General features: G+C 40.7%; 1 protein-coding gene across 3 annotated transcripts in view; it reads right to left on the bottom strand.

Annotated features, from left to right (window-relative positions):
* Positions 1–17,071, bottom strand: part of LOC128685581 (A disintegrin and metalloproteinase with thrombospondin motifs adt-1-like) — a 157,775-nt gene that overhangs the window by 64,307 nt on the left and 76,397 nt on the right. For all 3 annotated transcript variants that reach the window (XM_070087998.1, XM_070087999.1, XM_070088000.1), the window contains exons 3-6: positions 4,411–4,480; positions 3,585–3,708; positions 3,244–3,418; positions 51–207 (exon numbers count right to left, since the gene is read on the bottom strand). In XM_070087998.1, the coding sequence (XP_069944099.1) occupies positions 51–207; positions 3,244–3,418; positions 3,585–3,708; positions 4,411–4,480 (526 nt within the window). The remainder of the gene's footprint in view (positions 1–50; positions 208–3,243; positions 3,419–3,584; positions 3,709–4,410; positions 4,481–17,071) is intronic.

Raw genomic sequence — 17,071 nt, 5'->3', positions numbered from 1 at the left:
GATCTAAAATTCGAGGAGACATCAAGAAACCTGCTCACTAGGATACTCACTGGCCTCCACGGTGTCTCCTGTGTTGTCCTGCTTGGTGTACAGGATGTGGGTGTGGGATGTGAGATCTCCACGGACGGTGGTCCGTCGCCTTCTCCGTACAACCTGAGGTAGAGGCTCGATCACGTACTCCGCCGTCGGGCTGGAGATGACACCACGCTGAACCAAAGAAAACGTACGTTCAAGAACATTCTACGAAAATGAAAACTTATGCAACATTAACTTAATTTTCTGAAAAAAAAGCGTCGTTTCCCGTACTTTCATTTGCGCTCCCCCTCCCCCTCTATCTGTGAAATTCTACAAAATGTTCCATGGAAGATCAAGACTGAACTTTAGATAAATGGTTCAGAGAACCGACAAAGTTGATGAATTAGACACATGTGCAACACTTGGGTATCTTTACTGAGGAAACGTTTCGCCACACAGTGGCTTCATCAGTCCTATACAAAGAAGAATGTTGAAGATCAGAAGGAGTTTGAGGTAATGAGTCCCTCGGCCTGATCAGACTGATTACATCGACTCCAGGCTCAGGGACTCATTACCACCTCAAACTCCTCCTGATCTAGTGGCGTGCAGAGGTCTGGTGTTGCCCGGGGCCAGCGGCGTTGCTAGGGTTGGTGTCACCCGGGGCGGAATCTTTGGAGTCACCCCCATAAACTCCAAGGGCGGGGGGATTAAACTCCAGTTACGTCACTACTGCATGACCAGTGACTAATGTTTAACAATGAGAACGTTTAAGGACCATAAACCGAACAGGAGAATACTTCTCAACTTAATTAATGATAAAATAAATAATAGTAGTAATACTGAGGAAACATAAACTCAAATACCACTTTGAGTACAGCCAACAGATCCTACATTTATTCATCTTCAACAATAAAAAAAAAAAAAAAATGCAATATCAGAGAAACACAAGTTCCGATTTGACCTTGAGTACAGGTAACATCTCAGTGAATCTGATCTTAAATTTCCTTTCCTTCAATCCTGCAAAATCATCTAACACATCATCAAAATCAATAATTTTCCTTATATAGGCCTATTTGTACTCTAATCATATAATAGGCTATATAGAAACGATGGATTTTTTCTCTTATGTTGGTGCAGCACTGTTTTGTGCATTAGTGCCACCTTCTTTAGAGGCTCTATGGTGTCACCCCTTGATGGTGTCACCCGGGGCGCCCCCCCCGCCCCCCTTACGACGCCACTGCCCGGGGCCAACTTCTTTATTCTATGCCTCAAAGACTCAAGTATAAGGCCTAGTACTGAGAAATATGAGAAAGGGAGATATTTTGAATTTGTAAACACAGATGAAATATGAAATAAACACTTTATTCGATTTAAATATAAATCAACCAAATTTATTAAGTTCTTTTCCCCAAATGATTCCTCCTGTCAGAACACTTGAACTACTTCACTTTTTATATCAGCTGTGAGAAATTATTTTTCATCTCCCACCCAAATCTTGCCTCACTCAACACCATTGTTAACGAAGAGCTACTAAAAAATATCAACCTGGATGACTGTCAATAAACTTGCACTTAATACTGGCAAAACCTTCTATATTATGTTTGATAACAAAGTAGATGTTGCACAACTTATTATGATTGACATCACTCTTATTGCTAAACATAATGAGGGCAGATTCCTCGGCCTACATCTTGACAGCAACCAGAAATTCTGCACCCATATCCAACACATAACAAAAAAAGTATCCAAAACGGTTGGGATCCTCTCTATGATATGTTACTACGTACCACAATCAGCCCTACTCACACCATTCACTCATCTAACCCTACCTCACCTATGCTATTTTTGCCTGGGGTTCAACAGCAGCAACCCACCTAAAGCCAATAACAACCCAACAAAAAGCCGCAGTAAGAATTATCAGGCAATCTAATACTATGAAACAACATCCCCCCTACTCTTCAAAGACCTAAACTCACTCTACAGAATATCTACACTTACTACTGTGCAACCTACATCTAGAGAACCATAAATTCTAATATTAATCCTCAACTAAAACACTTTTTTGATAGTTGCAACAGGACCCATAGACACAATACCAGACACAAAAATCTCTGTGACATTCCCCGTGTCCGGCTAAACCTCTACAAAAATTCGATGTACATAAAAGGTCCTAAAATCTGGAACTCCCTACCCGAAAGCTCTAGAACCGCAGGCTCAGACACCATTTTCAAAACTACCATTAAAAAACATCTTATTTCCCTAACACACCCCATCATCAGCTAACCAAATGAAAACTACCTAATTTTTTTTTTTTTGTATCATGAACACATCCACAGCAATATAGTCTTACTCTCATTATCTCTAATTCCCTCTAATTTACACTTACACTCACCCAAATGACTGTAAACATAAAATTCCTAATATAACTGTTGCCTATTAAAACTTAAGTTAGTCCTAAGTTTGCCTAAAAAACTCTTCCATTATATGAGTTAGTTAGTTAGTTAAAGATTAGCCGGTATTCTCCCGGCCCGGGCCTTCTCCAAGTGGTGGCCCGGCCTTGGCTCCCTCTTTAGGGAGTGTCTGAGACGTAAGTCTCCCATGAGAGGAGGCACAAGCACCTCCTCATCTTTGGGACCAACTGTCCCCAGGCCTAGCCACAAGCTAGGCCTCTCTGGTCTGCCATCCCCGCCCCAAGGGGGCAAATGGGAATGACAGTCTTATGAGCTAAAGGCTCGGACTCAGGCACCTACCCTACCCTAGAAGGGTTAGGCATGGTGTCGATGCATTATATGAGCCTTAATAGAAACAGTGTATCATGCCAAGACAATTCAATCCCGTTACTAAATTTACCATTTGTAATATTATTATGTGATAGGTACTATCTCACTGTTATAAATCTAATTATGTATGTACCTAATTGGGTATGCATTTAATTATGTATGTATTTAATAATGTATGTTCAATACTGCTCCATAACCTATATGAATATAGACTATAGAGTAAGAATTAGTATTAGTCTGCCCAAAATGCCTAGGCATGCTAGTGGCCTTCTTTGTAATTAATATTTTATAACATGTTAACCACACATTGTAAGCTTTACAAGGAAATAAACATTTTGATTTAATTTTGAATAAAAATCACCGGACAATTCCAGACGACTAACCGACCGTCCTCCAGCATTCATCAAAGAAAACGGAATACAGAGGGTAAAGTATAGGAGTAACTTACAACTGGGCCGCAGAGCTCTACTGCGATAGAGGTGTTGTAGGAGCCCTGAGCCTGGTCCACCCCTTGATAGTAACAGTCTAGTTGATCCCTGTCCACATCCCGGATGTCCGCCCTGTCTCCATGACGACCAATGATTACAAAATAGGGCGATAATAGGTCGCTGTTGGGCTGTAATCTGTATGAATTGTGGGAGAGGGGATGTAGGATTTGCTACAGTGACATGGTAGTTTATGTTAGTAACGTTCTAGTGACTTCTCTGAATAACAGTTATCATTATAATTATATTACTATAATCACTTTTGCTACTGCTTTGAATCACAAGTCAACACACAAGAGTTCACCTGAAATTAAAAGCACGACCGAGAGCGTTAAATTGAAGGAAGGTGCTTGTGGTGGAGCGAGTGCGGCGTCCTCCCTTCTCCACACTACCAACGACCAGAGGTGTAAATACACTATAATTTGGCACTGAAAATAAAATAAAAAAATATATAAAAGGGTGGGACGTTTTACGTTTATTTTTATTGCCTCGAGAGAATAATGACAACAACTTTGTTTTTTACTCATTACACACAATATGACTGACGGTCAATATGGCTTCACAAATTGGGAATCTCGGGTTCAATATTCCCTAAGCAAACACCATTCAGGTGCCTCGAAGGGTTACTGATCCAAGAAATTAAAACTGCCTTTTTATTTGTATCAGGCTTGATCGCTTCCCATTCCCAGAATGGTTTAGCGCTTCCCTGTGAATAATATGGGTAGTTTTTAACTATAAAGTCGCTTAATTAGTGCTTACGTCGAACTGTGCTGCAAATACTAACACCCTAATTGATCAAGTAGCAGACTAGGAGGCCTGGCCATTAGTTAACAGATAGAGACAAGGTACTTATGCACAAAACAGGTGTGTACAAGGTAGATACACACAAGGCAGGTAAACACAGAGCAGGTATATTCAAGACAGGCATTTAAAAATATAAACTTTGTCTAATAAATGACAGCAACATGTGACTCACATTAAGTAAAACACAAGAAAGGACGCTGCTAGGGCCAGGCTTAGGGATGTGCCGAGACACGATACCTGTCTCTCTTCATATCTGTATAGTACCTGTTTCTCTTGTATCACATGCAAAATATTACGTGTCTCTCCAAACACATGTACAGCATTACCTGTGTCTCTCTCACCAAACACCTGCTGGAGCTCCTCCGTCGTCAACATTCCATCGCTAACACCATCACTCTGTTGGGGATAAAAAGAAAAATGATTAGATAGCTCTAGGAGACAGTAGTTTACCAGGTGTAGTGACAAATGGATAAAGTGCCTGTTTAATAAAACAATATGTTTGAGGAGAGTGGTAGGAGAAGAAAATATTCAAACAGCTCCGGGGAGAACTTTGAGTTTTCCTTGAGGTACGTTTATTGTCTTCTCTGAGGATGAGGGTCCCCATTCCAGCCATAGAGGTGGTACTTCCCTATATTTAATATATATATATATATATATATATATATATATATATATATATATATATATATATATATATATATATATATATATATATATATATATATATATATATATATATATATATATATACACACTTACAGTAGACAGCAAATAAACTGCTAGAGAGCTGGCTCTTGTGATGCATAATACACATAATTCTGAGTAACAAAAGAGGGAAGGACAAGGACAAGGAGTCCTTCCCGCTGGTGCAGCATAAGAGTAGCTCTCACTCTTTGTTAACTGGTTCAAAAGTCACGAGAAATTGTGATAAACACAATAGCAACAATCTCCCAGTCCCTGCTCCCTCTGTTCCTTCCCGTTTCCCATCTCTCTCTAAGTTTTCTTAAAAACCTTCCTTTAGCGATATAGTACAATAAATTTATTGGTTTAAACTGTATTTAATATTAACTGGAATATATGTAGGGAACAGGTGGCGCCAGCTGTGGGCGAATACTTTCATGTCTACTGACTTATTTATTTAATGTAGAAGTTTTGTGAACCTGTTCCAAATGTATTACTCTAGTAATGCATGATGCCGTGGGAGTGATGTCCTTGAGAAGAGTAAATCCAGAGTGAAACTGATGATGGATCCCTGATTGTAGTGTAGTGGTGGCATCATGTTATCCGCAAACGTAAGCTCAGTGGGAGACCTTGAGAATGTTATTTTTTACATGACTATAAGACCCCGACATCTCTCCGGTGTTGAGGCTATACTGACATGATAGGTCTATTAGGGCAGATTAAGGCCTTGCACGATCCTTTATCTTGTGCAGAAGTCGCAGATGAGAGGAGAGGGGGAAGAGGGAAAGGATAAAGCAACCCATCCAAGAAGTAGTGAAGACTCAAGGTAGGAGGCTGTCTCTTATAAAGTTTTGCAGCTTCTGCTGTCAAGTAGGTACGAGACGCACAACAACCCTGTAAGCTTCTTGGATGCCTTGCATGCTAGATTAACCACTCTGGCTCCACTCTTTCCCTAGCGAGTCACTGCCTACGATCTCCCTTTTAGTGTAGTTTTAAAACAAAGCAATCTTTGTGTGTTCTTCAATGCGTGGCCCTTTTCTGCTTCAACGTTGTGCTTCATCCCATTCCGGAATCATATATCTACACGGATGAATGGACTCTTACTTACACAAGAGAGATGTCTATTGCCCTCGCTAATTTGCAGCTATTATTAACTTAATGGTCTCTAGACAGCATAACGTCACTAATGGAGTGTTAACAGCAATAGATGTATGATAAGAATTTCAGAGCCCGGCAATGACATTGATATACCTGGGATAAAATATGACTTCATGGTCAATGCAGTCATATTTTATCCCAAGGATATCCTGTCAACGATAGCCAAACCCATGTTGATGTGAAAGCTTGCTGCAGATGACGGATGTATTTTCCTGTTGATTAAGGATGTGACGAAGGTGTTACCCTGCTTGATAACATCACCTTAAGCACGGTATTCCTTGGCATGATAGCAAGTCTCGGGTAACAGACTGACTAATTTATCTTCCTATACAACTTTTCACTCTCCACCTCCAGCTATTTAGTTGCTCTAAGCTTCCAGCTCTTTATTAGTTGCTCTTCCTCTCTATTTCTTCCGTACTCTTCCTCTGGCTCTGAGAAAACGTTGGTATTTACGCTTACATTAAGTGAATGTGCCAATACTCCAATTAAAAGGTGCAAATCACATATTCTAACCAAGCGTCATCAAGAACACCCCACATACTACCATACCTCTTACCAATGAATTCATTATAATCTCTGTCTCTCTCTTTCAACAAACAACGTTGTTTCTATAAAGTGGCGTTCTGTACAGTATATAATTTAAGTAACTGACTTGTATGAACTACTTTATAGGAAGCCCCTTGTTATGCAAGGCATTTCAGGCAGCCTTAAAACTAACTATAATTACTAGACAATGAGACAAATGGTGCAACAGTATAAAGAAACATTTTATAATATAGTGAAGGTATTCAGTAATTTAATAAAAATCCTTACTAAAGATAAATTAATGAAGCTAGGTACATGAATTAATGTCTTTCTAGTAGGAAACGAGAGTTGAAGAAGGATGGCACAAAACAGGGATAATAATAATGGATGAAAGACAGGGTTTCAGGATTTGTTTGGCATAATGAATTGTTGTCAGGATCACATAAAGATGAAATGGTGTGTGTTAACATTAACTTTAAAGTGGCTGGCAGACAGAAAGCCTCTGGAATCTTCAGAAAAATAATTCCAGATTTTAAGTCCTTTTATGCACATTGAGCTTTTACACAAGCTGAGTCGGACACGTTGAATGGCACTGAAATTTTTGTACCTCGTATTATACCTATGAGTTTTGTTGCAGCTATCATGAAAGCGTTTCAGGGCGGGATTGATATATATGTAGTATGCATAGTACGAGTGAATTTTGTATACATTATATAAGTTTAGACTTTTGAAGAGTGGGGGTGTACCGTGCAGCTACTGTACACCTGCTGAGTTGTTGACCTTAAATTATTTGCTGTTGTAGATCTCCAGACACAAATACATAGGTGAGGTAGGATAGATTAGCGAGTGGTACAATGTAAGTAGTGCTGTTTGAGGTACATAGTAACTGGTTTACATACTTTTTTTATGTTCTGAACGTAGGTATTGAATTTGAAGTTGTAGTTAAGGAACAGACATAAGAATTTTCCTTCGTTCTGTATAGCAATGGGAAACCCATTAATCATAACATTCAGTTGGACATCTGTTCCCAAACATCACGTAGGAAGTCTCGTCAATGTTAAGAGTGAATGTATTAGTATTCATCCAGGTAGATATCTCTATAAGCTCCTCAACAACAGTGCTATTGACAGAAGTCAGATTTGGGTGGGAGATTACAAAGGTTGTGTCGTCTGTAAACAGAACAGGTCTAAGTTGTTGGGATGCATCTGGAAGATCACTGATGTATACGGGGAAAAGCAGAGGGCAGAGTACATTGTCTTGGGACAACCCTATGTTGATAGGTCACGTTGATGAGGTTATGCTTTTAATGGAGATGTATTGGTGTCTGTTGTTAAGGTAGGAATTTAGATATGCAAGTGAATGACTTCTGATACCGTATGTCCAAGCTGAAAGTGCAGGATGCTGTGGTCTACCGTATCTAATGCTTTCCTAGTGGATATTCACTTATCTCAAGAGCTGCATAAATGAAGTCTAGAATTTTTATAATTGCATTTGGTCTTAAACCAAACTGGCAGGGGTTATGCATGTTGAATAGCGCTAGAAACGAATATAATCTCTTATGGATTATTTTTTTTCGAAGATTTTGGATAACAGTGACAGATTAGATATAGGTCTGTAGTTATTTATGTCGGCTGGGTCACCTCCTTCGTGTACTGGGGTAACCCTTGCTATCTTAAGCATTGTCAGGAATGTGCTGGTTTCTAATGATTTGTTTAACAGTATTGCAATGGCGAGTGAAAGCACATGAGGCGCTCTTCTGAACTATAGCGGTGGTGCTTGTGCTATATTCTATAACTTATTTTTCAGTGAGTTTATTATCAGAGAGACCTCAGTAGGATTAGCTGGAGCCAAGATAGAGGGAGCTCGGAAGACTTGCTCGAGCACTAGTGCTTGGGATTTTGCTACCTAGAAGTGATCCTATGGTAGAGAAGAAATCATTTAATGTACTGACTGTTTCAGTAGGCTGGATATGTTGTTCAGTGGATTTGGTTAGGACAATATCTCTGGTTTCGGTCAGTTTCCGAGAACCCAAGATATGTGTGTGTTCCAGGTGTTCTTCGTATCACCTCACACTTCAATGAACCTGCTAGCATTAATACACTTGTTTAGACTTCCTTAGTACTGACGTATAGTTTGTGGTTTATTTTTAGTAATTAAGTTCAACCTATATTTTTTTCCATAGTTATGTTTTTTATATCAATGGGCCTGTGGATGCTATTTGTTAGTCATGGGCTCCAGCTCTCGTCTTTTCTCTTCTCTTTCTCTCTCTCAACGTGTGAGTTAACTCCTGTTATTGACAATTATTCGTGACACGTTCATGATCCATCATGTTCTTGTCTAAAAATATTTTTCCCGCCGATTCCCTGATTCTTCCCACCAATCTCGCTCCCCCTCACCCCCGAAAACCTCCCCCATCCCTTCCCTCCCACCCCCTCCCGTCAAACTGTCATGCTCATGTGACTTGTGTATGTAACAACGACTATCGACCTCCCCCGCCTACACCTTGTTGCTCGGTAGTTGTGACAGATACTGACCACACTGACCGCATTGGTCACTCGTAAAACTATATACAATACACAATAAAAAACAAGAATACAATTATTATTTATTAACACATCGGCCTTCTCCCACCAAGGCAGGGTGGACCGAAAAACAAAAAAAAAATCACCATCATTCACTCTATCACTGTCTTGCTACAGGCATGCTAACACTACAGTTATAAAATTACAACATTAACAGCCCTCCTTCAGAGTGCCGGCACTGTACTTCCCATCTCCAGGAATCAAGTCCGGTCTGCCGGTTTCCCTGATTCCCTTCATAAATGTTATCTTGCTTACACTCCAACAGCACGTCAAGTCCTAAAAGCCATTTGTCTCCATTCGATCCTGTCTAACACGCTCACGCATGCTTGCTGGAAGTCAAAGCCCCTCGCACACAAAACCTCCTTTACCCCCTCCCTCCAACCATTCCTAGGCCGACCCCCTACTCCGCTTTCCCTCCGCTACAGATTTATACACTCTCGAAGTCATTCTATTTTGTTTCATTCTCTCTACATGTCCGAACCTCAACAACCCCTCCTCAGCTCTCTGGATAATAGTTTTGGTAATCCCTGCACCTCCTCCTAATTTCCAAACTACGAATTCTCTGCATTACATTCACACCACACATTGCCCTCAGACATGACATCTCCATTGCCTCCAGCCTTCTCCTTGTTTCAACATTCACCATGTTTCACACCCATATAAAAGTGTTGGTATAACTATACTCTCGTACATTCCCCTCTTGTTTCCATGGACAAACACTCATTATAAATACTGTCATACCAAGTTACAATAATCAGCATCAATTAAAAGCCCGTTAAATGTCCTGTCAAAAAGAGACTCCGAAGTCCCTACAGGCACCTCGGGAAAATGCCTAATCCATGAGCAGACTGCTAATATATGGTCCACAGTCAACGGCACGTCACAATCTGTACAGAATGGGACAGGAGCACCTGTAACCAGGTGCCTATGGATAACACGTGTGTGCCCTGTCTTCAGTCGAACCCACACCTTGTTACCCCGCGAACACTTATAACCCCTCGCTCACACTTGTACAGACTAGTTGCACAACACAGCTTTACACACTGTGGCATGCAAAGAGTACGTAACCTTTATTCGGCGCATGTACACACCCTCATTGAAAGGCTATCTCCCCCAACCAGCGAACCAGGTACTAGGGTTAATGATGGGGCCCCGTCGTTCAATCAGTACTCAGGTTCCAGCCAATGAGAAAATGGTTTTGGCAATCGCAGAGGTGTTGTGGGTACCACTCACCTGTCTGCCCTTGTCATTCCCATTCTAGAGCTGGTTGAAGCACGGTCTGCTCTCTAGTGGCTTCTATTCTGCCTTGCTTACCGAGGAGTGCACTAATACCTATCACTGTACATAGTGTACATACTTTTGTTCTAAATTGGTGAAGGATAATATAAGTCAAAAGTTTTTCTGCTGTGTTTATTTTGCTCCCTTTACACCCAGGATAATAGGCCTTTGGGACTCCTGGGTTGTAATACACAGCGAAGCTTTGTCCCAACAAAATCTTTTTCTTCAGCTTGTCTCTGTCTTTATAGCCAGAGCTTATTACAAGTGTCAACACGGAAGATGTTAATTATGGCTATCAAGGACAAACAACCTTGAATATTATTTATGATACATCAGTCAGGAATTTGCAAGAGACCGATCTATTATATCTCTACAATGGGAATTACTGCATCTTGTACTATTAAGAGCAGCGCTGTATAGCCCTTGTGGCTTAGCGCTTCTTTTTGATTATAATAATAATGTACTATTAAGAACATTGTCCCAACCAACTGCCTGGGAAATATTTGAGGAATTCTAAAAGTTTTATTTTTATCTTGATAGAAGATACATTCCTGTTTTCCCATTATAAAATTAATTAGTTTCATATGATACACTGTATATTCAATTGTTATTCTTCTGAGATCTCTTCTTTATATGACTAATATCTCATATTATTGTAGAGTAACAGATGTATGCAATGTGTCGACGGGACCCGTCCTGCGGCTCTGTGACGAGGAAGGTGAAGGAAGACCAGGGTCACGGACAAGCTGTCAACACAGCAAGCGAAAGAAACGTAAGCGATATTTGCCCAGCAGTTCAAGATAAAAGGTAGGGCGAGTCTTGTAGCTGCGACGAGAGACTACGAGGGAAGAGATGAAGTGGGTCATCAAGAGAATGCAAGAAGGGGAACTGAGGGCCCAAACTTGTATGGTGTTTGGATTAAAAAAAAGACAAGAACCTGAGGGGAAAGAATGAAAGCCAAAAAAAAAAAAAAAAAAAAAAAGCGCAAATTAAAGATCTGACTGGAGAGACTGAACCTACCTGAAGTCTACATGGAGAGTGTTGTGGGGGTCAACACCCCCGCGGCGCACTCACTGACCAGGCTTCCCGGTGGATCAGGGCCAGATCAACCATGCTGCTACTGCTGCTATCTTAAATTATCTGCCCAGCTCCCTCTTGAAGACAGCCAGGGGCCTATTGGTAATTCCCCTTATGCCTGGTGGGAGGCTGCTGAACAGTCTTGGGCCCCGGACACTTACTGTGCTGTCTTAGTGAACTAATGGCGCCCCTATTTTTCATTGGAATGTTGCACCGTCTGCCCAATCTTTTGCTTTCGTAGAGGGTGATTTCTGGGTGCAGATTTGGGACCAGTCCCAGTCTAGAATTTTCCAGGTGTAGATTATAATGTATCTCTCTCGCCTGCGCTTCAGTGAGTATAGGTCAAGTGACTCCAAGCTTTCCCAGTAATTAAGATGTTTGACGGAGCTGATATGTGCAGTAAAGGTTCTCTGTACATTTTCTAGACCTACGATTTCACCTTCCTTGAATGGAGCTGTTAGTGTACAGTAGTATTCCAGCCTAGAGAAAATAAGTGATTTAAAAAGAATAATCACTGGCTTGGCATCCCTTGTTTTGAAGGTTCTCATTATCCATCCTTCTATTTTCCTCGTAGAAGTGATAAGTGACACTGTGATTACCCTTGAAGGTGAGATTCTCTAACATTACCCCTCCCAGGTCCTTCACACTACTCTTCTGCTCTACTGTGTGATTACAGTTTGTAGTATACTCAGTTCAAGCTATTATTACCTCCAGTTTTCCATAGCGGATTAGTTGAAAATTTTCCTCACAGAACATAATACATATTGTTTTCTGTTGCCCAATGGAAAACTTGATTCATATCTGTTTGGAGATTTACCGTACCCTCAATGGATGACCTTTTCATGCAAGATGGGGGCGAGTACTGTGCTTTGAGGAACATAGCTCTTCAATGTGGCAGCCTCCGACTTAATTCTGTTTATTCCGCGTTCGATTGGTTAGAAAGTCGAAGATCCATCTTACCACTTTGCCCGTTATCCCTTTAGCACGCATTCTGTGCCCTACTACACCATGATCACACTTGTCAAAGGCTTTTGAAAAATCTCTGTATACTACAATTAAATAAAAAATTAAGAGTACATGGGAAGGAAAGCCATGACAATTGCAAATTCTCCTTACAAAAAGCATAGGAATTAAGCCTGGTATTGAGAAAGTCATATCTGAGATGATCCTGCAACTATATACTATGATTTGCATTAACGATTTAATGCTATAGCTATACACTTGTCCAAACTTCCCACCACTACAGATATCAGTACTAAAACTCAACCCACAACTCAGGATATAAATAACCATAATTTAAACCTAGAAGATGATTGATCACGTTGACCCTGATCTAAACCTCCATAATCTGACACACAATCAAAACCTATTGGAAAGTAACTACCTTTATTACACAGCATCACAAGCCAGCACTATCCTAAACAATGCCAAAAGTCTATCAGTACTTAACTACAACATTAGGTCCTTAAGCAAACACTATGATGACCTCCTGGCACTCCTTGAATCACTAAAGACACCCTTCTCCTGCATTATTCTTACTGAGACCTGGCTTAAGCAGGACACAATAGATATCTACCCTCTACCAGGATACACAGCAATCCACAACTGCAAACCAAACCAAGTTGGGGGTGGTATTGCAATCTATTACTCTAACCAATTATCTTGTATTAGCACCACTTGCTTTAGTGATGAATATGGAGAATACATTTTTGCTAATTTTACTGTAAAAAACCTTAAGACGCCTATTACAATCGGTGCCATTTACCGGATACCCCACACAAACATCCCAAATTTCAGTGAGAAACTAAAGGCACTAATAAACAGACAAATGAATAAGCACCACCTTCTCTTAGCTGGAGACTTCAACATCAACCTTGGCCTACTAGATGATCAGCCTGTAACTGATTTCATCAACAATATGAACAACACACTTCTCATACCAAGAATAACTAAACCAACCAGGCTCACTGAAACAAGTGCAACCATAATAGACCACATATGGACCAATATACTAGCCCCCCTTAAATCAGGGATAATCACAGATAGCACTACAGACCACTACCCTACCTTCCTCTTGACAAACATTAGTAAACCACCACTTGAATACAACAAAGTTTCATTTAGACTCCATGACGAGGCCTCAATAAGGAATTTCACAGCTGGCCTAGAGACTGTTGACTGGCCTACAGAATTCTCCAAGGCCAATGGTATTGATGACTGGACAGACATTTTTCTTAACAAATTACTTAGACTATACAACAAACATTGCCCTATAAAAACGAAACAGATCACAAACAAACGGCTTGGTTGCCCATGGCTAACCAGCACCATTCTGAAATCCATTGATAAGAAACACCAATATGAAAAGCAATATAGACAGGGCTTAATACACAAAGATATTCTTAAACACTATTCATCAGTCCTCACCAAAGTAATAAAGAAAGCCAAACAACTATACTACTCCAGTAGATTCACTGACACAAGAGGAGATATAAAAAAGACCTGGAAAACACTCTCTCAGATTCTAGGGACCCACAAACTGAAAAAAAACAAGAATATTGCCCTAACTAAACCTAATGAAACACCACTGCATACCACTGACACAGCTAACAAGATAAACGACTTCTTCTCAACCATAGGTTCTAATCTCGCCAATAAAATCCCACGCACCAATGCCCATGCCGGGGACTACCTAGATGGGAATTTCCCAAATTCCTTCTATCTTGCTCCAACTGAGCCCATGGAAGTCACCGAGATTATAAAGTCACTTAAAAATAACTCAGGGAATCTGTCTCATGTCCCACCATTATTGTACAAGAGAGCGGCCCATGTCCTCTCGCATGCTATCTCATTACTTTTTAACAAGTCACTAGAAACTAGCACCTTCCCGAAACTACTCAAGACGGCAAGGGTTACACCAATACATAAAGGTGGCGACCCTACAGATTTAAACAACTATAGGCCAATATCAAACTTACCATTGCTATCCAAAATCTTTGAGAAACTCGTGCACAGGAGACTATATTCATTTATTACGGCACAAAACATACTCAGCCCCTGCCAATTTGGATTCAGGAAAAATAAAAGCACTAACGATGCAATCATAAAAATGCTAGATCTGCTTTACACAGCATTGGAAAATAAGGAATATCCACTAGGAATTTTTATTGACCTAAGAAAAGCTTTTGACACAGTAGACCACGGCATCCTACTCCACAAACTTGACCATTATGGTATAAGAGGCCATGCGCTTGCATATTTCAAATCTTACCTTACTAATAGGTATCAGTATGTCACCATTAAAGACACAGCATCAACAACACAGCCACTTGATACTGGAGTTCCGCAGGGAAGTGTCCTTGGTCCCCTGCTCTTCCTCATATACATCAATGATCTTCCAAACGTATCTCAACACCTGAACCCCATTCTCTTTGCTGACGACACGACTTATGTCATCTCTCACCCTAATCTTGCCACCCTCAACACCATTGTTAATGAGGAGCTGATCAAAATATCGACTTGGATGACAGCCAATAAACTTACGCTTAACACTGACAAAACCTACTACATTATGTTTGGTAGCAGAGCAGGAGATGCGCAAATTAACATTAAGATCGACAACACTCTAATTGCCAGGCATAATGAGGGCAAATTCCTAGGCCTATACCTCGACAACAACCTGAACTTCAGCACCCATATCCAACACATAACCAAAAAAGTATCCAAAACGGTTGGGATCCTCTCCAAGATACGATACTACGTGCCGCAAAATGTCCTTCTCACACTATACCATTCACTTATATATCCTTACCTCACCTATGCTATCTGTGCTTGGGGTTCAACTGCAGCAACACACCTAAAGCCAATAATAACCCAACAAAAAGCCGCAGTAAGAATAATTACTAAATCCCATCCCTGGCAACACCCCCCCCCCCCCACTCTTCATAGATCTAAACTTACTCCCTGTTCAGTACATCCACACTTACTACTGTGCAATCTACATCTACAGGACCTTAAATTCCAATATCAACCTTGACCTAAAACGCTTTCTTGATAGTTGTGACAGAACCCACAGGCACAACACCAGACACAAACATCTCTATGACATTCCCCGTGTCCGACTAAACCTTTACAAAAATTCAATGTATGTCAAAGGCCCTAAAATCTGGAACACCCTACCTGAAAATTCTAAAACTGCAGACACATTCATCACCTTCAAAACTACCATCAGAAAACATCTTATCTCCCTGATACACCCTGTCAACTAATTACACGAATACCACCTGGTGGTTAACACTTACACTCACTCACCCATTTGACCATAAACAGAAATATCAATCTCAATCTCAAAATAATGAATCTTAACTAGTCATAAGTTGGCCTGTGATACTCCAATACTGAAACTATGTATAGTGCCAAAACAAAAGCATTCACATTGCTAAACTCACAAACTAGTATTTAGTCACTTAGCCATAATACCAACTAACCTCATAATTTTGTAATATTTTAAACTTAAGATTTAATTTAAGTCTGCCCGAAATGCCTAGCCATGCTAGGTGTTCTAGTGGTACACTCTGTAATTATTATTTTACTACATGTAAACCACACAATAACCAAATTCTGTAAACTCAGCATTGTAATCCTTATAGAGAATAAATTTTGAATTGAATTGAATTGAACTACAGAGATGAAGGATGGCCCAGTAACATGAGGGATGATCACTGCAAACTCTGACCTGAACCTCAAAGTTCCCTCCAGCTCCTCGTACAACTCTGCTAAACGTCTGTCTATCCTACAACCAGTTCCATCACCCCTCACCCACACCTCTCACCCCCCTCCCTATACAGGTATATCTCATACGCACTCCCCACCCATATTTCATCTTTAGTCAAGGCCCTTCCCCACTTGTATATCCTCTTTCTCCCCCTCCCCACATCCTCTCCCCTCTATCTCCTTCCTAATACTCGTTACCTCCCCCCAACCCGGTCTACCGTTATCCCTTACACTCCCATTTCTCATTTTGCGTCAAGGACCCTGTCCACCCCTACATCCTTTTCCTCACCCCTTCCCTACATCCTCTTTCCCTTTCCAATTGCATTCCTCTCAGTTTTTCCCATTTCCCCTTTTTCTCTTACTCTTCACCTCTTCCACAGAGGCGAGATCGATCAGCTCACACTCGAGAGGTCACGGAATTGAACGAATCTTTTTATTTTTTTTTGTTCCTTTCAGCCATGGTGCTGCTCTTGCCCACCTGCCACCAAAAATAGGTACCTGTGTGCTAGCAGACTGATGTGAGTCACGTAAAGGTAAACAAAATTGACCACGCAAATACACTGTAGAAACATCTGTTCCACTGGAAGTCAGATCTCGGCCAATAATGACAGTGTACAAGGAAACGCCAGCACACTGGAGATATATAAGTGGTGGGTAAAAGGTATTCGTGCAGTGCAATGTAACTAATGGTGTTAAGCCACACACTGTACCGTATTAAAGCTCGAACCCCCAGAAGTGTGCTTAACGAGGAAAGTGAAAGGAGGCACGAATAAGAAGTCTAACAACATAAGTGGAGGAAAGACTTCCTATACAGAAATAAATGAAAACTGAAAATTGAAACATAAACAACCCTTATAACTCGAAACAGTTGAAGGCATATTCAGAAAATAATGGAAGAGCACAGAAAGATATA

This window comes from Cherax quadricarinatus, chromosome 23, assembly GCF_038502225.1.
Source record: "Cherax quadricarinatus isolate ZL_2023a chromosome 23, ASM3850222v1, whole genome shotgun sequence".
In the NCBI taxonomy this organism is placed as follows: Eukaryota; Metazoa; Arthropoda; class Malacostraca; order Decapoda; family Parastacidae; genus Cherax; species Cherax quadricarinatus.
The sequence above is the reverse complement of the archived record's forward strand: the minus strand, read 5'-3'. Positions and strand labels throughout refer to the sequence as shown.